This window comes from Lampetra fluviatilis, chromosome 51 (assembly GCF_964198595.1).
Source record: "Lampetra fluviatilis chromosome 51, kcLamFluv1.1, whole genome shotgun sequence".
NCBI lineage: Eukaryota > Metazoa > Chordata > Hyperoartia > Petromyzontiformes > Petromyzontidae > Lampetra > Lampetra fluviatilis.
In genome coordinates this window covers 2,515,466-2,537,565 of record NC_136325.1, presented here as the reverse complement: position 1 = coordinate 2,537,565, position 22,100 = coordinate 2,515,466, and the positions used below count along the sequence as shown (strand labels likewise).

The 22,100-nt window shown below is 47.8% G+C and overlaps 1 protein-coding gene across 1 annotated transcript; it reads right to left on the bottom strand.

The window, feature by feature from the left end:
- Positions 1–20,611: 20,611 nt before the first annotated feature.
- LOC144948766 (olfactory receptor 1500-like) lies at positions 20,612–21,592 on the bottom strand. Its single transcript, XM_078878413.1, has one exon. It carries the CDS (start codon positions 21,590–21,592, stop codon positions 20,612–20,614), a length of 981 nt encoding a protein of 326 aa, XP_078734539.1.
- Positions 21,593–22,100: the final 508 nt, after the last annotated feature.

The following is a 22,100-nucleotide window of genomic DNA, read 5'->3' as shown; positions in this document are numbered from 1 at the left end:
TTTTTGTTCACGATGGTATTCACATTTATTTACAAATCATGGTGCACATTGACAAGTTGAAGAGTGTGTTGGCAGTTCCTTTCCGAGCTATCAATAATACAACACGCAGGGCGTGGAGAGGTTTATATTACAGCAGGGCAATTGAGATGAATTGACACAGCATGCACGTGTGTCTACCCAGCCCGCTCTGTCCCTCTCCTCCCGTGAATCGTAACGAGGGAGACAGGTCGGCTCAATTTACCAACAAAAATTAAAGTTAGGAGACGATGAGATGATACTCTGCGTCGTGTTCCGTCCTCCCGAGAAGTTGGCGACTCCACAAAAGATGAGCACCACAACTTTGTGAAATGGCAACTACGCTTTGGGGGCCGTCTAAAAATGACGTCACGCGATTTTGGACGTTTCTTGACCGCCCCCCCCTCCTCCCACGGGGTCACAAAAAGTAAGACCCCCCCCTGAAAAATTAAGTCACAAAGCTATGCCCCCCCCCAAATGAAACATGCTTCAAATCGCTTTAAAAAATTGTCATTGTAGAGCGTATTTAATGCGGCGCCGCACTCTGATGTTGTAGGAGAAAACATTTATTAAAAAGTGTATTTAATAAAGTAGAACGTGTTGTCTATATCTATTTAAAGTTGCGCATTTTGATGTGACGTTACATTTCTCAAACAACCCCCCCTCGTCACACAGTCACAAATTTCTGACCCCTCCCCTAGGTGCGTGACGTCATTTATGGACGGCCCCTTATTTAAAAATGTTCTTCCGAGGGGTATTTGCGTATCCGCAATCGTGACCAGACACAACCTATCCACCTTCCACGTCACACAAACCTCAGTTCTGTCCCTCAGCACGGAGCACACCCAAATCTCAATGATGATAACAACCGCTTATCATATCTTTGAATATTTGACTTACATTATTTAACAAACATTTAACAAGAAACATTTGAATAGTTAACATCAAACGTCTGATAATACTGCATAAATGAAACAATACGTACTTATATAATTTACAATAAAGCACTTTCAAAAAATATAATAACATGAATATGTAAATTATGTAAATAACATTTTATTGACAATAAACATATCAACAATTATTATATCTTATATCCCAATCGGGAATGTAACCTCTGCCAAAACACATTTTGCGCACCCCATGAGCTCAATGTTACATTTAAGTTCTAAGTCGGCCATCGTGTGCATTCCCAATGAACAACAAAACATCAAATGTGATCAATTATCACGAAAAAATGTCATCACTAAAACACTCCAATCATTTTTCAACTCCGTGACGTCTATAGACCCGAGTTGGATTGGTAAAAATAAACAAGTTATATCCCGCGCAAAAAAGCGTCAAACAATAACACTGTAACTCTCAGTTAGTGTACAGCTTACAACTTGCAATCATGACCAGTTACACCCCGATCATCCCCCACATCACACAACACCTCAGCTCAGTCCCTCTATTAATGGGATTGAGCACCAGTGTTAATCATATTCCAGCCCCAATTGAGCATTTTATACATTTAAATGAATTCTAATATCGAAGTTTTGTGAATATCTTTATCACCACCAATAACTCAATAAACAGTCAAGTAACATAACCGAGTCATATTTGATATTTTATCAGAGCTCATGTCATGCCACCAGCACGCAGTTCACCCCAAATCTGAACTGGTTGTGTGCCCCGTATCAGAATAGTCTACACACTGCTGGTCGTGGCCAGCTGTGCACCTAAGGCTTAGGTTCCTTTCTCGGATCATCATTGCCTACACTTACAATTATAAAAAACCACACCTCGCTCTCCGTAGCAATTACAGCAATACGTAGGAGAGTGCACATTTATACGTGCAATTCATTACAGGTGTAAGGGATCTGCGAGCCACCCTCACGCACACGCACAACGCAAACACGACATCTCCGCTATCACGACAACACGCACCAATCACACGCCCAGGAATTCTAGATTTGAAGCTTTCGTGACTGCAATGATTCATATTCTTAGGTTTTTTCCGGTAAAGTCACGTAGGTAAAACATTAAAATTAATGAAAGTAAAATAAAACAAAATAAAAATAAAAATCACGACGTTTCGGAGGCAACACAAGTCTCCGTCATCAGGTGGGACCGTCACAGCCGAATTAGCTGCATCAAGTGAAGCAATGATTCAAGATGTAATCCCTTATAAGCAAGTTGAAGGGAGGTGGAGAGGGGGGGGGGGTTTGGAGAGCTTATCAGACTGTGGTAGCCAATGAATGGAAACGTATTGGGAGGGAGGAGGAGCGGTGATCAAAGACTGCACGTAGTGCTCAACACAATGAATGGACACGTGTCGGGAGGGAGGAGGAGCGGTGATCAAAGACTGCACGTAGTGTTCAACACAATGAATGGAGACGTGTCGGGACGGAGGGTGAGCGGTGATCAAAGACTGCACGTAGTGCTCAACACAATGAATGGAGACGTGTCGGGACGGAGGGTGAGCGGTGATCAAAGACATCACGTAGTGCTCAACACAATGAATGGAAACGTGTCGGGACGGAGGGTGAGCGGTGATCAAAGACTGCACGTAGTGCTAAACACAATGAATGGAGACGTGTCGGGACGGAGGGTGAGCGGTGATCAAAGAACAATGAAGAGATTACTGTTAAACACTGGGGATGTTAACACTCGGTGAAGTAAATTAAAATAGTGCCTGTCAGATAAGATGGTCCAAAAAGTGTAATTAAGTCTTTTTTGCGTGGTTAATAACATCTTTCCAGTGATTACTAAGTTTGTACCCATCATCACGGTTGAAATTGTGTCTGTGTTTGTATATTTGTATGGCTTCGTGTAAAAACCTTTGATGGTAGCCAGTAGGTTTGCAGAGAACCTTGGTATCGGAAAAGACAATTTCATGAGAGCCCACAGAGTTGTAGCAATGATCGGCAACGGCCGAAGAATCAGTTCTGCCGTGTTTCAGATCTGACTTGTGCTCGCGGACACGATCAGAAACATGACGTTTCGTTTCTCCAATGTAGCAATCACCACAAATGCAACTCAATTTGTAGACTCCAGGATACTGTAAGTCAGGAACGACATCCTTCACAGATGGAATCAGATCACGGATTTTATGCACTGTACTGAATCGGACTTGGATCTTATGTTTGTTTAGAATTTTGGAGATCTTTTTGGTCACGCCTGTTACCATACATAGCAGGCGTGACCAAAAAGATCTCCAAAATTCTAAACAAACATAAGATCCAAGTCCGATTCAGTACAGTGCATAAAATCCGTGATCTGATTCCATCTGTGAAGGATGTCGTTCCTGACTTACAGTATCCTGGAGTCTACAAATTGAGTTGCATTTGTGGTGATTGCTACATTGGAGAAACGAAACGTCATGTTTCTGATCGTGTCCGCGAGCACAAGTCAGATCTGAAACACGGCAGAACTGATTCTTCGGCCGTTGCCGATCATTGCTACAACTCTGTGGGCTCTCATGAAATTGTCTTTTCCGATACCAAGGTTCTCTGCAAACCTACTGGCTACCATCAAAGGTTTGTACACGAAGCCATACAAATATACAAACACAGACACAATTTCAACCGTGATGATGGGTACAAACTTAGTAATCACTGGAAAGATGTTATTAACCACGCAAAAAAGACTTAATTACACTTTTTGGACCATCTTATCTGACAGGCACTATTTTAATTTACTTCACCGAGTGTTAACATCCCCAGTGTTTAACAGTAATCTCTTCATTGTTCTTTGATCACCGCTCACCCTCCGTCCCGACACGTCTCCATTCATTGTGTTTAGCACTACGTGCAGTCTTTGATCACCGCTCACCCTCCGTCCCGACACGTTTCCATTCATTGTGTTGAGCACTACGTGATGTCTTTGATCACCGCTCACCCTCCGTCCCGACACGTCTCCATTCATTGTGTTGAGCACTACGTGCAGTCTTTGATCACCGCTCACCCTCCGTCCCGACACGTCTCCATTCATTGTGTTGAACACTACGTGCAGTCTTTGATCACCGCACCTCCTCCCTCCCGACACGTGTCCATTCATTGTGTTGAGCACTACGTGCAGTCTTTGATCACCGCTCCTCCTCCCTCCCAATACGTTTCCATTCATTGGCTACCACAGTCTGATAAGCTCTCCAAACCCCCCCCCCCTCTCCACCTCCCTTCAACTTGCTTATAAGGGATTACATCTTGAATCATTGCTTCACTTGATGCAGCTAATTCGGCTGTGACGGTCCCACCTGATGACGGAGACTTGTGTTGCCTCCGAAACGTCGTGATTTTTATTTTTATTTTGTTTTATTTTACTTTCATTAATTTTAATGTTTTACCTACGTGACTTTACCGAAAAAACCTAAGAATACGCCCAGGAATGTGCGAGACGGGGGTCAGGGGTCAAAGGGCAGTGACGTCACCCGGACCAGGCATGCTAGACGCGGATGTGTATTGGGAGCGGAGATTTAGGGGTTAAAAAGGCCTGTGGGACGTTGTGTTCGGGGTTGGTCTTGGAACGATTGCTGCTGTGCGTTGGTGAAATAAAGAAGTGCTTAAACTATTCTATGACTCCTATTCACAGGGAAGCTCTCACCGGCTACATGTGCATTACATTGCAATGAGAGAGGCTAAACAAATACATAGAGAAATAAACATAAGAAAGTTTGATATTTTGTAGCGAGTTTTTGAAGAATAATATATTCCGACGGTGGTGCTCGACGTGCCTCTTCAATTGTCTCTTGTCCAAACTTGACTCGCCAGGATTGAGGATTGGGATGAAATACGGACAGCCGGTCCCGGGTGTCAAGGGGCTGCCGTCTCTGCCTGTGCTGTGTCTGGCCATGGTCGCCATCCCCACGCTCGCTTCATGAGGACAATGTCTGGGTGCATCCTCTGCGTCCAACACTTTTTTTTTATCGTTAACCTCGTTTACACCGCGATGGACTCACCTCCTCTCAATGCACCATTTTAGGAGAATCCTGACAAGCTATCGTATTCGGGGAAGGTGTTGTCACGTCCATGCCAACTTAGCCATTTGCATGTAATGTTTTTGCTTTTTTACATTCGGATGTTTGGCCCAAGAGCAGTAGCACTCTACACTTTTTTATGGAACGGCAAACAAAAAGATTAATCAGAGTCGGTCATTGTGTGCTGGCATTACGGGTCAAAGTCTATCATCGTGCCGGGGGGAGGAGACAGATGGGGAGGGGGTGGGGGAGGGAATGATTGGGGCGGGGATTGTTGGGGGGCGGGGATGAGGAAGCAATGGGGTGGAGAGCGGTGTGCAGAATGGGGCGGGGGACACGGGGTGGGGGGGAATGGGGGGGTGGGAATGAGGGGTGGGGGGGGCAATGGATGGGGGAATAATTGAGGGTGAGGGAAGAAACAGAGGGAGGGGGATTGGGGGAGGGGCATGGAGACAAAGATTCCACGTGTAGACTTAACAGACCGCTGGGGCAAGTGCTTAGCGAGGAACACCGAATGAAGGCCGGCACGGCACACGAGGGGGTGGGTGGCCAGCACCACGCCCGACCGCCTTTGTCTCCCCACTGGGGAGATGTTTACACATTGCACCGGGTACTAGGGCTGAACGATTTGGGGAAAATATCTCATTGAGATTTTTACGACAGATTTTGCGATTGCGATTTTATTTGCGATTAGTTTTGTTAAAGTCAAGCTTCAGTTCAATATTCGCTGTGTAATAGATTTCAAGCATGTGAAGTATCGGAAATGACGCAGGAAACTTCTTGACGGGTAACACACTTTTTATTAAATCTTGACTTGTCACAATACAACGTGTGGTCTCTATTCTTCCGACGACACACTTTACTTAACTCGTGTAGACTCTCTGCCTCTGGCTACACTCTTTACTTAACTCGTGTAGACTCTAGCTCTCTGGCTACACACGTCACTCGTCTCGTGTAGACTCTAGCTCTCTGGCTACACACATCACTCGTCTCGTGTAGACTCTAGCTCTCTGGCTACACACGTCACTCGTCTCGTGTAGACTCTAGCTCTCTGGCTACACACATCACTCGTCTCGTGTAGACTCTAGCTCTCTGGCTACACACTCCACATGCTGACACTGCATGCTCCCCCTACACTCCGCCTCTGGGTTACACCGAGTCCGGGTCCTCACAGGACAGCGGGACTGGGTACCGCAGGGCCCTGTCTCTTCCTCTCCGTCTTCAGTCTTCGCTGGTTACACTCTCCCCGTGCGCCTGTGCGCATCACCTTATATAGTCCCTCCTCCCGGGAGACGGAGCGGATGCGGACCTCGATGTGAGCATCGCTCCTTAGTGAACCAATCACGACGCGCTATCTCTACGATCCGCTTTCCCCCAGCGCGTGTTTCCACTCATCACCCGTTCACGCCGCGCTGCCACCCGATCACTCCCACACCAGCGCGTCACCGGCACCCAGCCAATCAGCACCACACAACACACGATCCCGCGCTGACCCCTGATCCCTCACCGTCAGCGCGCGTCACCACACACACATCCAATCCCGACGCGTTGGCACCTGATCGCTACCCCAGCGCGTATCGCCACTACATCACCCCCCCCCCACATAGCTCGCAGCCGTCCCGGCTGCTAACCAACAACCTCACACACCGTTAACGCAACAAAACCCCCACCCCCCCAGTGTGCCCCGTAACACAACAACAACACAACAGCAACCTATGTACAATTTGACAATTAACACAAGAAAAGTCAACAATAACACACAACACCTTATAAAAAGCTATATACAGCCCGACGAACAACATAATAAAAGTGATTTCCAGAAAATGAACGCGCCCGGCGTCCCCGTGACTACCCCAGCGACGAGGCGCTCCAACTTCCTCGACTCCTCACATGGTAGGTCATGAAAAGTAGCGCGCCTTGGCGCGAGTCCGTCTGGCCGGTCCGTCATATGGGACGGGACGCTGACGACCATCCGGTGGTTCCGGTTGCTCTAGACGGCGCGGGTCGGGCCTGAAAGGACCGGCCCCGCCGCGAAGATCCGGCCGCCGGTGGTCGGCAGCTGTCAGTTCCGAGAGACCTGGGAGGAGATCAGGCGGAAGCATGTGAGGATCAGGCAAGGACATTTTCCCCTTTGGGTCGTCGGTCACGTCACATGCTCGGCCCTCACGACACAAGGGGAGGCCATATGGAGGCGAGAACGGTTTCAGTCGGGAGGGGTGGACGTACCACCGTCGCTTTCCCCATTTTATCTGAACGCACTGGGGGCGTACAACACGCACGACCTCCGCGGGTCCCCGCCATGGCTTCAACAACTTAGGCGACGTAGCCAAAGGCGCCTGAGGGCAATGCAGCCAGGCCCTGTCACCCGGTCTCCAGTCGTGGACGGACACCTTTCGTGCACGCAACCGCTCGTTAGCAATTTGGCGAGCCCGCGAATTAAGCCGTGCGGCCTCCCTTGCCTCTGTCAGCTTATGAATATTACATTTAATATGTTCTGCCAATTTAGAATTAGGTCGCGGTGCGGACAGGCCAAGCTGCGTTTCCATTGGCGGGTCGGCTTCCCGACCGTACATCAGATAGAATGGGGAAAACCCCGTGGCTGCATGGGGGGCCATTCTATATGCGACGAGGACCCCGGGGACCTGCAGGTTCCAATCAACATGTGCCTCACACACCCGCTGGCACAGCATAGAAGTCAAGGTCTTAGTGGAGTCTCTCCACCATCCCGTCCGTCTGCGGGTGGTACGGGGAAGTACGCACCTTCTTAGTGCCCAACAGATCGCACACCTCTTGCAGCAATTTACTTGAAAATGTTTTCCCTTGGTCGGTCAGCAGGCGTTCGGGAGCCCCCTTGTCCAGGACGTAGCCCTGGACAAAGGCGTCCGTCACAGCCGCCGCCGACTGGTTGGCGAGTGGCCACGCCATAGGCCACCGGGTAAAATATTCGACCCCCACCAACAGGTACTTATTACCCCTAGGCGTGACTGGAAAGGGCCCCAGAATATCGAGCGCAACAAGCTCGTTAGTGCGCGAGACTTGAATGGATTGCAGTGGTGGATTAGCTGCCACGGGCGGTGGTTTCCGCCTGGCGCACTCAACACATCCCTTCAGAATATTTACCACGTCGCCCCCCATTCCCGGCCAATAATAATCACGCTGAAGCAGGGCAAGCGTTTTGTTTACCCCCAAATGCAAGAGGCGTTCGTGTGCGGCCAAAACAACTTTCCCCCTCACAGCAGAAGGCACCACCAGTGCATGCCGCCGGGACAAACTGTCCCATCTCATCAACATGCCCTGTTTAAGTACATAGGAGCCAGTTCGCTCCTGGTCCTCGTTAGGACCTCCCACCCTGCGGCGCAACGCTAGCAGGGAGCTGTCCGCCATTTGGAGGCGGCCCCACTCACTCAGCGACAGTGAGAGCAGCGAGTCCCGATCCTGAGAGGTAGCGGGAACATCCCCGATTGGTGTGTCCGCGGTCGCAACCAATGCCCCCCTAACTTCCCCAACCGGCGGTTTACAGCGCGCCGATCCCGATAGACACGCACATTTCTGACAAGGCAACAATCGCGACAGGGCATCGGCATTTGTGTGTCGCAACCCCTTACGGTACGTGGTCGTGAACTGATAGTCTTGGAGGACTTCCAACCACCGTGACAATTGGCCCGAGGGCTGGGCGACCCTCAACGAATACTGTAGCGCCGCGTGATCCGTCCGGACCGTAAAGTGACGACCATAGAGATACGGTCTGAACTGTTGTACGAAAAATACAATGGCGAGCAGTTCATGACGGGTGACGCAGTAGCGCTGCTCCGCCGGAGACAACACCCTGCTACCATAAGCGACCACCCTTTCGACTCCCCCAACGACCTGGGACAGTACCCCCCCAATGCCCGTGTTGCTAGCATCCGTATCTAGCAAGAAGGGACTCGCAAAATCCGGATAACGCAAGGGTGGGGCACCCACCAAGGCGTCCCGGAGGGAGCAGAACGCGGCCTCCTCCTCCGGTCCCCATCGGAACTTCACACCTTTCGCCGTTAGAGCATGCAAGGGTTTTGCAATAGTGGCGAAGTGCTCAACGAATCGGCGGTAATACGAAGCAAAACCGATGAAACTACGCACGTCTGCAACTGACGTGGGTGTCGGCCATGAACTGACACAGTCCGTCTTCGCGGGATCGGTAGAGATCCCCGAAGAGTCGACAATGTGACCCAAGTATCTAACGGACTTACGAAAAAGGTGGCATTTGGCCGGTTTAAATTTCAATTTAGCCGATCGCATTCGCAAGAACACCCCTCTCAATCGCTGGAGGTGTTCCTCAAATGTTCTACTGAAAACAATGACATCGTCAAGGTAAATCAAGCACGTCTCCCATTGCAAGCCCGACAAAACCAACTCCATAAGACGCTGAAACGTCGCTGGAGAGGAGTGAAGTCCCATGGATAACCGGTTAAACTGGAACAAGCCCCCTGGAGTCCGAAATGCTGTCTTAGGTTTAGACTCTTCGTCGAGTGGCAACTGCCAGAATCCCGATAATAAATCAAGAGTCGAAAAATATCGCGCACCAGACAATGCATCGAGGGACCCGTCCATCCTGGGGAGCGGATACGCGTCAGCCACAGAGATCTTATTCAGGCGACGGAAATCTACGCAAAATCGCAAGGACCCGTCTTGCTTCTTAACCAGCACAATAGGTGCTTCCCAAGGACTGGAGGAAGGCGAAATAATGTCGGCTTCAAGCATATCGTTAACGGCCGATTGAACATGTACCTTCTCCGCAGGACTCAGTCGGAAGGGATTTAGCCTGACCGGCGCCGCATCGCCCGTGTCAATGTGGTGGCGCAACAAATCCGTACACCCAATGTCATATTTATGTTTACTGAACACATCAGAGAATTCCATGAGTAACTCGCGCAGCGCACCCAACTGCACACCTGACAAATCGTCCGAGCCCGCGCACAGCGAATGGACCCATTCAAGGTCCTCCCTTGGTTCAATGTTTTGCGTGGGGCTCGGATCAACGTGCGCAACCAGCCGCTCCTCCGCAGGAACCCGCGCCGCGTGAGCCAGCACGGTACCCTGCTGAATAACGGCTGGCCGCGACCCAGCGTTTAAAACCATTACAAACGGATCCTTGTCCGCCCGAACCAAAGTGTGAGCCACCGACAAATCGACCCCCCCGACAGCCCTGTTAGAAGGACCCAAAAGCATGCCTTGTTCCAAAGTCCCCTCCACCCATGGTTTCCGCAACCGGAGGGGAATTAGCATCTGTGAACCCGGGGGCATGTGCACGGTCTGCGTCGCCAACGCTTGTATCGTGGCGCACGCCGTCCGAATCTCAGTAGGGTTCGTCAAAAATGAAATACGGCGACCCGATGGTATCTCAATGCAACGCTGATCGATTAGAATTTTAATGGGCATCTTAGCCAAAAAATCAGTGCCCAATAGACAAGGAACCGCCAAAGAAGACGAAACGAAAACGGGTCCCGACAATTTGATATCTCCAATGCAAATGGACGCCCTAATCTGACCAATAATGCCCAACGATCCCCCATTTGCGGCAAAAAATGGCACATCCACTGGGAGCAGCGGACGGCATTGTACGGGGAGAATGTTATAAATGAGGTCCGATATAATAGTCGCCGACGCCCCCGTGTCCACCAATACCCTGACCTCGACCCCATCAATAGAACCCGCGACGACGGATGAACCCGCTGAAGCAGCCACAATTCTGTGCCCCAACTCCGACCATTTAATGTCTCCCCGGTCCCGGCCGAAACCCCCTCGCCGAACCGAATCACCGAACCCTAACCGGCCCTCCTCCGTCGCCCCGCGACGGCCCATGCGTGTCGAGTGTGTGGGCCGAGCGTGTGAGGTGCTGCGACTTGCCGGGGTTTGTAGAGATGCCTTGGGGCCTTGGTCGTCGTCCAGCCGAGATCCCATGGCGCGCTGACGGGGAGCGCGGCAACCAGACGCCACGTGACCCCGGAGGCCACAGTTATAGCACGTGATGAGGGTCGTCGGTGATCTCGGTTGCTCCAGCTTGCGGGCCGATCGCAGAGGCGACCGACCCCCCGACCTCCAGTCCCCTGGTCGTTCCGCGGCGAACGCCTCCTCTCGCGGACCGACGACTTGGGGTTCGGTGATCACCGGACCCGGAGCTGAGGCCACGGCTGCGTTGCAGACGATCCCCTGTTTGCGTTGAAGGACCTCGTGCGCTTGTATACTCGTAGCGACCCGTAAGGAAGAAATGTCGATCTCGTCGGCCGTGTTGATGGGGACCCCCAGGTCCTGCGCCAACTTAAGCAGCTGCTCCAAAACCATCGCATCCTGGCCCTCCTCGTCCATCCGAGGGAATGCAGCATCGGCGAGAGCCAGCAACGCCGTGCGATAGGCGAGCGCGGTCTCCGTGTCCGCCTTCCGCCTCGCATAGAAATGATGGCGGCACGCCGAGGGAGGTCCGTAGACCTTGGCCATGAGACCCAGCGCTGCCTTCAGCGTCGAGCGGTCCGACCTCCGAGCAGACATGAAGGCCGCGAGCGCGTTGTCGTCCAACATGGCAGGCAGTGCCCGCAGCGCCGTAGCATCGGACCAGGCAGACATCTCCTGATGCGCCAAAAACCTGCGCTGAAATTGGCCCCAGTCCCCGCCTTCCGCCTTGAAGGCTGACAATGCGGGGAGGCGCTGTTGAAAAATGAAGTCGTCCTCCGCGTCGTGGTTCCTTCCCGCCGCTCCGTCGGTGTGTAAGATGGCGGCCCCAATGGCGGATGACTGATGGCGGTCCGCAGCGCGCGTTGATGACATAAGAGGGCGCGCTTGGAGAACCGCCGCCACGTGGCGGTCGCCGTTCCCGCCAAAAGTCGCCGCCAATGAAATGGCGGGAATCGCCAAGTCATTTTGGCGGGAATCTGCGGGGCGACCCTGTAGAATGTCCGCCGCCGTCTCCGCTCCAGCCGACGAGCTGATTTCCGCCAGGATGGACGCGGCGGCGAGCAGCAGCTCCGCCAGACGAGAGTGCGCCTCACGGAGCACGGCCTCGGTCCCCCGTCGCTCCTCCGGCACCGTCGGCGGATCTTGCAGCGTGGGCCATTCTTCGTCCTCACCCCCCGACGGCAGCTGGCCCGGGTCGTCAAGGTTGTCCTCGCGGTCAATCCCGTGGGTCCGATTGGTCTTCCTTGTATCCATGCTTGGAAGACAGTTTCACTTCTAACGCCAGTTGAAGTATCGGAAATGACGCAGGAAACTTCTTGACGGGTAACACACTTTTTATTAAATCTTGACTTGTCACAATACAACGTGTGGTCTCTATTCTTCTGACGACACACTTTAGTTAACTCGTGTAGACTCTCTGCCTCTGGCTACACTCTTTACTTAACTCGTGTAGACTCTAGCTCTCTGGCTACACACATCACTCGTCTCGTGTAGACCCTATGCCTCTGGCTACACACTCCACTCGTCTCGTGTAGACTCTAGCTCTCTGGCTACACACGTCACTCGTCTCGTGTAGACTCTAGCTCTCTGGCTACACACATCACTCGTCTCGTGTAGACTCTAGCTCTCTGGCTACACACTCCGCATGCTGACACTGCATGCTCCCCCTACACTCCGCCTCTGGGTTACACCGAGTCCGGGTCCTCACAGGACAGCGGGACTGGGTACCGCAGGGCCCTGTCTCTTCCTCTCCGTTTTCAGTCTTCGCTGGTTACACTCTCCCCGTGCGCCTGTGCGCATCACCTTATATAGTCCCTCCTCCCGGGAGACGGAGCGGATGCGGACCTCGATGTGAGCATCGCTCCTTAGTGAACCAATCACGAAGCGCTATCTCTACGATCCGCTTTCCCCCAGCGCGTGTTTCCACTCATCACCCAATCACGCCGCGCTGCCACCCGATCACTCCCACACCAGCGCGTCACCGGCACCCAGCCAATCAGCACCACACAACACACGATCCCGCGCTGACCCCTGATCCCTCACCGTCAGCGCGCGTCACCACACACCAGAGGTGGGACAAAGTCATTGTTATGCAAGTCCAAGTCGAGTCGCAAGTCATCAAATTCATGACTCGAGTCTGACTCGAGTCCAAGTCACATGACTCGAGTCCACATCTCTGCCACACACACATCCAATCCCGACGCGCTGGCACCTGATCGCTACCCCAGCGCGTATCGCCACTACACATGTAATGGAGCATTACCACATGATACCATCATGATACCATCAAAATATGAACTGCTCTATATATTCTAATTCAATGAAAATATATACGAATTACAACCAACATGTATTTATGCAAAAAAATTTGAAATAGAACAATCAAAGATAAGACAATTGTTAAGTTAAATAAATAAAGTTATAACAATAAAAAATATATAGTAATTTTACTATCTCTATTATGTATGTTGACATTCTTTCGCACCACTGTACGTAGCCAACGGTGATAATCGGTGGTGGGGGGAAGGAAATAAACTAAACACAAAAAGCAGTTATAAAGAATAAAATTATCAATCAAGATTTTTAAAGTGCATAGCTCCAGTGTCTTCCTTCTTTCCCAGTAAGTGGCCTTACTGGGAAAGAAGTGCAGCTTAAATCCATCTGTTTCCATAGCTCACGTCACACTATTTACTCATACGTAGTACTGCGATACTGTGCCATCATCGGGGATTGCTGTGCCCGTCGATGTGTGTGTGTGAGTCCATGTGTGTGTCTTTGAGTCCATATGCGTGTGCGTGTAGAGCCATGCGTGTCTTTAACTCCATGTGGGTGTCTGTCTTTTTCGAACGGACAACGCCCCATGTGTTTGTGTGTGTGTTAGTCCATGTGTGTTTCAGTCGATCTGTGTACGTGTACGTCGATGTGTATGTGTGTGTCAGTCTATATGTGTGTGTGTTAGTCCACATGTGTGTGTAAGTCTATACATGTGTGTGTCACTCGATGTGTGTGTGTAAGTCAATGCATCTGTGTGTCAGTCCATATGTGTGTTAATCCATGTCTCTGTATCTAAAGTATATGTCTGTGTGTCACAGTCCATATGTGTATGTGTGTAGGGCTATGTGTGTGTCAGTCTATGTATGTGTAAGTTCATGTGTGTGTGTCTTAGTCCATATGTGTGTGTGTAAGTACATATGTGTGTTTACGTCAATGTTTGTGTGAGTCCACGTTTGTCTGTGTGTGAGTCGGTGTGTGTGTGTGTGTGTGAGTCGCTGTATGTGTGTACGTCCATATATGTGCGTGCAACTCCATGTGTGTACATCTCAAGTGGATGTCTGTGTGACAGTCCACATGTGTATGTGTGTGTACGGCAATGTGTGTGTCACTCTATGTATGTGTGTGTGTCGCTGTATGTGTGATCGTCGATATGTGTGTGTAACTCCATGTGTGCGTATCTCAAGTGCATATTTATGTGTGTGTGAGTCCGTATGTGTGTGTGTGTCTGTAAGTCGATGTGTTTTTTGTGTGTCAGTCCATATGTGTGTGTGTGTCTCAGTCCATGTGCGTGTGTGTTAGTCGCTGTGTGTACATGCCTCCATGTTAGTATAACTCCATTTCTTTGTGTGTTTGTAGATCCATGTGTGCGTCTTAGTCCATGCGTGTGTTTTATTGACCTGCTCAAGGCCTATGATACCATCAGTAGGCCTGCCCTCTGGGTTGTTCTTCGCGCTTTCCGACTCACTGACCCACTGCTCACCATCCTTAAGGACCTTCATGATGGTGAGCGGCACCGCGTCAAACTATATGGCCGTGAGTCAGAGCCATTATCTGTACACCTTGGGGTGCAACAGGGATGTCCTCTGGTTCCCACATTATTTTACATATATTTTGACCACGTAGTTCGTGAAGCCTTCAATGGCTTTACCGGAAGAATTCCCATCTCGTACAGATACAATGGGAGGCTGATCGATGTTCGGGTGCGGTCAAGGGATGGCTCCCTATTGCTCAACCACGTTATGTATGCCGATGATCTGCTAATTGCTGCTCACTCGGAGGTGGAGTTCGAGGTGCTGCTGCTGAACCTGAAGGTTGCCACCAAGAGGTGGGACCTTACCATCAGCCCCACCAAAACTAAGCACCTTCCTGCCTATTTTGTACAATCGGACACTCCACCCCCACAACTCCAAATTGGTGATGGGGCAGTTGTGGAGACAGTGGAGAGTTTCCCATACCTTGCCAGTGTGCTAATGACCGTCTCCGGTTTAACAGCAGAGGTCTCACTCCGAATCAGTCGAGCCGCATTATCTTTTCATTGGCTTTGTAACGCTGTGTGGAAGCTACCTGGTCTATCACTCCGCACGAAGCTTCAGGTTTTCTCGGCCACGGTCATTCCCTCCCTTCTCTACGCTTGCGATACTTGGACCCCCCCTAAAGGAACATCTTCGCCGGTTAGACACATTTCGGATGGCCTGCCTACGATCCATCCTGGGTTTAACCAGGCTGCATTGTGTGAGGAGCTCACACATCCTTGAAAGATGTGGACAAAGTCCCATCGGTGACCTCCTATGGCAGGCAAGGCTGCGTTGCCTGAGTCATGTAGCCCACATGGCCAGCCCGCGCATGCCTAAACAGCTTTTGTTCGGCCGGATCGAGGGGGCTAAACGGGCGCAGCACGTGCTGGAGAAGACATGGAGTAATGTGGTACAGGAGGACTTGGAGCTGAGTCCACTTGCGGATGACTGTTACCAGCCGTGTCAAGATCGACCTCAGTGGAGGAGGCTCCTGAAGGACGCTACTGGGTAGTTGGAGGCAGTCGCCCTCCAACAACAACGAAAGGCGGAGGAGCGACGCTCACAACAACGAGCGGAGCGCCGGGTGGCTACAGCAATGAAAGTTGCCACAGTAGGGGCCACAGGTGGTGCATCAGCCAGTTGTCTCAGTCAGTCGACCTGTACCATCTGGGTTTGCCCCGTGACCTCCTGCCAGCGGGCGTTCGACACTTCACGTGGCCTCAATGTGCACATACCCTGGCACAAGCGTTGTTGTGACGTCACCGCCACTTAGTGGCAAATGGCGGTTGTTGTTGTTCAGTCTATGTATGTATGTGTGCGTCCATTTGTGCGTGTAACTCTATGTGTGTGTGTCAGTCGATTTGCGTGTGTAACTACATGTGTGTCTGCCTTTTTCGCCCAGGCAACGCTGGGTACTAAGCGCTAGTTGACTATATAGCTTTTGTATTCTCTTCACGGATCGGAGTCTTTGCTCCGCTGCAAGTTTCCTTTTACCACTCTCTCATTGAAATATTTCTTTGCTTCCTCTTAGTACGTTTCACGCGACTGTCAATGGTATGGCGTATAGTAGATTGTATAATAATAAATAGTATAATAGTGTAATGTTTAATAGAATGTGTAAGGTAATGTATAGTATAATAATTGTATAGTGAATATACACATTACTGTTTGTAGAATAATACATATTACAAAATATAGGGTAGTGTATAGTAACGCAGTGTAAAGTCGCGTGATGTTAAAAAAAAGTTTAGTTGGAGGCATATAAATATAATGCATAATGTTAGAGTTTATATTGGGCTGTGTATACGATATTATACAGTGTAGTTTAGATTGGAATTGAAAATATTGTAATGTATAGTAGTCTAGTTTATAGCATAGTTGTAACACAGCACAGGACAGAGTAGCGCTACGTGGTTGTTTCTCTCTCTCTCCCCCCTCCTCCGTTCCGAGCATAGATGGACTCGTCCGTCTGAACAACGCTCGCCGCTTTCCGTGGTGCTAACGTTAAGAAAAAAACGCCACTTTTATCGACATAGAAGTGTAATGTATAATGACTTATTGTTAATAGCTCAGCTTATTGGAGAGTATATTAAGTTTATTGATTATCTTCTTGGTTCTTTCGGTAAAGTCACGTAGAAGGGAAGTAATAAAATAATAAAAATAAAACATAATAAAACATTTCTCACGACGTTTCGGCCACAACGCAAGTAGCCGTCCTCGGGCGAAGAATGAGACATTATCAAGCTAGGAGCTTATATGGGTGTAGCGAGGAGGAGCGCCTTAACAAAAGAATGTGCATATGAAGAGGAATTTAGCATATCAATGGGCAATGCGTAGGAGGTGGGCGGAGGGGTTTCAAAGTCACATTATGCCCATGCATTATGCAGGATCAACAGCACCACGGGGGGGCGCAAGGAACAGCGTTAATAAAGGAAAGGAATGTTAATGATATGTAGCTGCATTTACCAAACAACCATGTAGAAAACCAAAGTAAAAAAACTACATAAAAAACTAAAATATAAACTGATACTTACTATACTCTACAATAAGCTGAGTTACTAACAACAAATAATAAATTACAATTCTACGTCGTAAGAAGTATATAATATACTTCCATCTAAACTTTATTCTCTTAGCATATACAGTACTATATACTGCCATAGATAAACCCAACATTAAATTATATACTGTATTGCTGTAAACCACCCTATACTTTATACATTTTAATATAACACTATGTATTATTCAACTCACCCTAATGTGTATCGAAATGGTTTATTACGTCCTTCCAATGATTGCTAAGCCTGAATCCATCTTCTCGGTTAAAATTGTCTCTGTGTTTGTATATGTGGATCGCCTCATGAACGAATCTCTCATGATAGCCAGATGGCTTGCAGAGAACCTCCGTCTTGGAGAAGTCAATGTCATGTGAGCCCACTGAGTTGTAACAGTGGTCTGCCACGGCTGAGGAGTTTGTCTTACCGTGTTTTAGATCAGCTTTATGTTCACGAATGCGGTCTGAGACGTGTCGTTTGGTTTCCCCAATGTAACTACTACCACAGAGGCAACTTAGTTTGTAGACGCCAGGGTACTGTATGTCTGGAATCACATCTTTTACAGACGGTACCAGATCACGGATTTTATGTACTGTGTTGAATCGGACCTGGATCTTGTGTTTAATCAGGATTTTGGATTCAACACAGTACATAAAATCCGTGATCTGGTACCGTCTGTAAAAGATGTGATTCCAGACATACAGTACCCTGGCGTCTACAAACTAAGTTGCCTCTGTGGTAGCAGTTACATTGGGGAAACCAAACGACACGTCTCAGACCGCATTCGTGAACATAAAGCTGATCTAAAACACGGTAGGACAAACTCCTCAGCCGTGGCAGACCACTGTTACAACTCAGTGGGCTCACATGACATTGACTTCTCCAAGACGGAGGTTCTCTGCAAGCCATCTGGCTATCATGAGAGATTCGTTCATGAGGCGATCCACATATACAAACACAGAGACAATTTTAACCGAGAAGATGGATTCAGGCTTAGCAATCATTGGAAGGACGTAATAAACCATTTCGATACACATTAGGGTGAGTTGAATAATACATAGTGTTATATTAAAATGTATAAAGTATAGGGTGGTTTACAGCAATACAGTATATAATTTAATGTTGGGTTTATCTATGGCAGTATATAGTACTGTATATGCTAAGAGAATAAAGTTTAGATGGAAGTATATTATATACTTCTTACGACGTAGAATTGTAATTTATTATTTGTTGTTAGTAGCTCAGCTTATTGTAGAGTATAGTAAGTATCAGTTTATATTTTAGTTTTTTTATGTAGTTTTTTTTTTACTTTGGTTTTCTACATGGTTGTTTGGTAAATGCAGCTACATATCATTAACATTCCTTTCCTTTATTAACGCTGTTCCTTGCGCCCCCCCGTGGTGCTGTTGATCCTGCATAATGCATGGGCATAATGGGACTTTGAAACCCCTCCGCCCACCTCCTACGCATTGCCCATTGGTATGCTAAATTCCTCTTCATATGCACATTCTTTTGTTAAGGCGCTCCTCCTCGCTACACCTATATAAGCTCCTAGCTTGATAATGTATCATTCTTCGCCTGAGGACGGCTGCTTGCGTTGTGGCCGAAACGTCGTGAGAATTGTTTTATTATGTTTTATTTTTATTATTTTATTACTTCCCTTCTACGTGACTTTACCGAAAGAACCAAGAAGATGAATCCCTGCAGTCACGAAAGCTTTAAATCGAAATTTATTGATTATATTGATGTACTCTATATTTTAGTTTTTTATAAGTTAACTGTATGGTAGCCATTATATAGTGTTGTGTATACCCAGTTACTTAATGTTAATATCTCAGCTTATTGGAGAGTATATTGAGTACATTGATTATATTGATGTAGTTCATATTTAGGTTTTTTTTCACATCGGTGTATTGTATGGTAGTTCTTTAGAAACTCATTTTTTGTTGTCCACATAATGCACGAGCTTGATACGCGCTGGTTTCGGTGCTGCAGCTCTTTACTATTAAGATTTTCCTCCCTTTATTACAGCTAATCCTACATGATACACTAGCATAATATGACTTTGAGACCCCCACCATTTACACATTCCACAAGTAGTGACTAATCTCTTATCTGCAATTGTCATCAATATGCTAAATTCCTCTGTTGATATGTGAACTCATTTGTCAAGGCTCTCTCCCCCTCTGACCCAGCTTAAAAATACGCTGCCAAGCTTAACAGTATTCATTAGGACACTGTCTTTCTGACAGCCCTGTTCTTCATCTGAGGACGGCTGCTTGCGTTGTGGCCGAAATGTCGTGATAATTTTATCTTAATATGTTTTATTTTTAATTCTTTTATTATTTCCCTTCTACGTGACTTTACCGAAAGACCAAAAATATGAAGCCCAACACATGCACACACATATGTACAAACCAAGCAATAGAAACCTCTAACGGCCAATAAAATCTAAAATGAATAAACAAATTAATAAATGGCACCAAAAAAAAGAGCCTACAAACAAGAAAAAAGTGATCAAAACAAAGAAATGAGTCCAATAGGTCAACATACCAGACCATAATCCCAATTTCCCAACTAAGCCAGGAAACCTTCACAAGAGGGGCAGTGGAGTGCCAAAATATAACGACAAATTTATATCAATCAGTCCAAAAAGTTATTACCTTTTTTTCTCGTGTATGCCTGAATTAATAAGATTACCTTCAGTTCAGATTTTAATCATATGGGGTTGATTTGCGGGATGTGAAGTGGGAGGTATAGATCAGACCTAGAGAAGATGGAGCACCCGGGGAAGGGAGTAAACTGAAAATCGGAGGTCTGTGAGTGCGATCTTCAAGGTGATTCTGGACTGGATAGGTTGCCTGCACAGTATGTTCATAACGCAGCTGCTTTATGAACATACTGGGCACGTAGGATCAAGGACAAAGGATTACCGCATAACAGAGAATTGCAGTTGTCTAGCCTAGAAATTACAAATTCATTAATTGCTTTTGCAGCTGTATGGGAGATACAGTTCTGGATACGAGAAATATTGGGAAGATGAAAGTAAGCAGTCTTGCACATGGAGGAAATGTGAGTAGAAAATGAGATGTTGGAGTCAAGAATGAAACCCAGATTTCGTGCCTGTTGACAAATATGGCGATGGACAGAAGGTTGCTGATGTGAGGTAATTGATGGTTTTTCTATCAATAAAGCGAACTTCAGTTTTAGAGTTATTAAAATGAAGAAAATTTGCTGCGAGCCAGTCAGGGACTTCAGTAGAACACGGAGATAGGGTGGGCAGTGGATTTAAATCAGATTGATTGAAACTACATATCCATTGTGTTAACCGAGGTATATCCTATACTGTGCTTTGTATTAAGCATCATTCAACCACGATCTGATACATTCACTTTGATTGTTGGACAGAAATGCACCTTTCTCAATATCTTGTTGAATTGCGTATTAATTGCGAGCTTCAGCTCAAGGGTGCGTAGCCAATAAACAAGTACGTTCGCAATCGGGCTGAGCAAGAGCACCAACTGAGCGGCGCACCTCAAGTTGACGCCCTCTCTGTTCGCATCCTTTACAATGCGCGGCAAAAGGATGTCTAAAAAAACTGACGTGAAAAACACAGCGAGTGCCATGAAATGCGTGCTGAATGTGTGCAGAGCTTTGCTTCTGAACGCAGAGCTCGAATTCTTGCACTCAATAAATATCCGAACATAGGTGTACGCAACCACACACAGAGGAAATACACCCAACGTTGCAACCATTGACGATCCGAAAACCTCAATTTTGCTCGTGTCACCGACAGCCAACTTTAATAATCCCATATGATCACAAACTATGCCTTGGATTTGCCTGTTTTTTTCGCTTAATTGCAGTGAAATTTGAAGGATGACTGCAATGCTGACTGTAACGATTGCAATCAGCCAGGACAGTAATGCCGTGAAAATGGATCTCTTTGCAGTAACCTTGGTGTGGTAGTGCAATGGGTAGCAGATGGCCAGGTAGCGATCAACAGACATAATAGTCAATGTTAAAATCTCATTCTTGGCAGATATGTGAAGTGTGAACAACTGTGCGACACATGACACATACAGGATCTCTCTGTCACCTGTCAGGAGAACGTGCAGCTGCTTGGGCAAGCCACCGGTGCTGATAATGATGTCGCCAATTGCGAGATTGCACAGAAAAATGTGCATGGGCTTGTGTAAGTCTGTGGATACTGCCACCGTCACGAGCACCAGCAGATTAGCTGCAGTTATAGTTAGGTACATCGCAAGGCACAGGCTGAATATCAGCACCTGTATAGAGTACGGGGCTTCAAATGTGGCGAGGTAGAGCACGGAGCTTCTGTTATCCATAATTGCGTTCCTTGGGCTCCTGTGTCTATAGCCTGAGACCTTATCACGCAGTTCCTGTTGAAGTAACAAAACATTGTTAAATAAAAACATCATGGGACCTCCTTTTCCACTACCAAAATATGAGAATAGGTTTTCCCCCTTTTTATCTGACAAAACAAAACAGTTGTTAAGTTGTTATAACACCAAACTGAAACCTTTTATATTTTGGTACCCGCAAAGGAGGTCCAATGATGTAGATGCTCCACCCGAGCTCTCATTACTCTGATGGTGCGTTGTCTTTGTGCTGTACGCCTTTTGGCTTCCTCTGGTCTAACACCTTTTGAGACGAGGCTCAAAATAAATCTGTCTCTGGTGTGGACCAATCAGATTCAAAGACAATGCTTATATTATCGGAGTATGTTTTTTGTTTGCATTTGACCACAAGTATTGTGGTTAATGCAGACATGATTCCTTGTAATAGGTTTCAGTTTGGTGTTTTAACAACTTTACACATAAATTTTGATTGAAA

What these genes read in the sequence shown, in the direction of transcription:
- LOC144948766 (XM_078878413.1), bottom strand. Translation starts at nt 21,592, where the DNA reads ATGGATAACAGAAGCTCCGTGCTCTACCTCGCCACATTTGAAGCCCCG.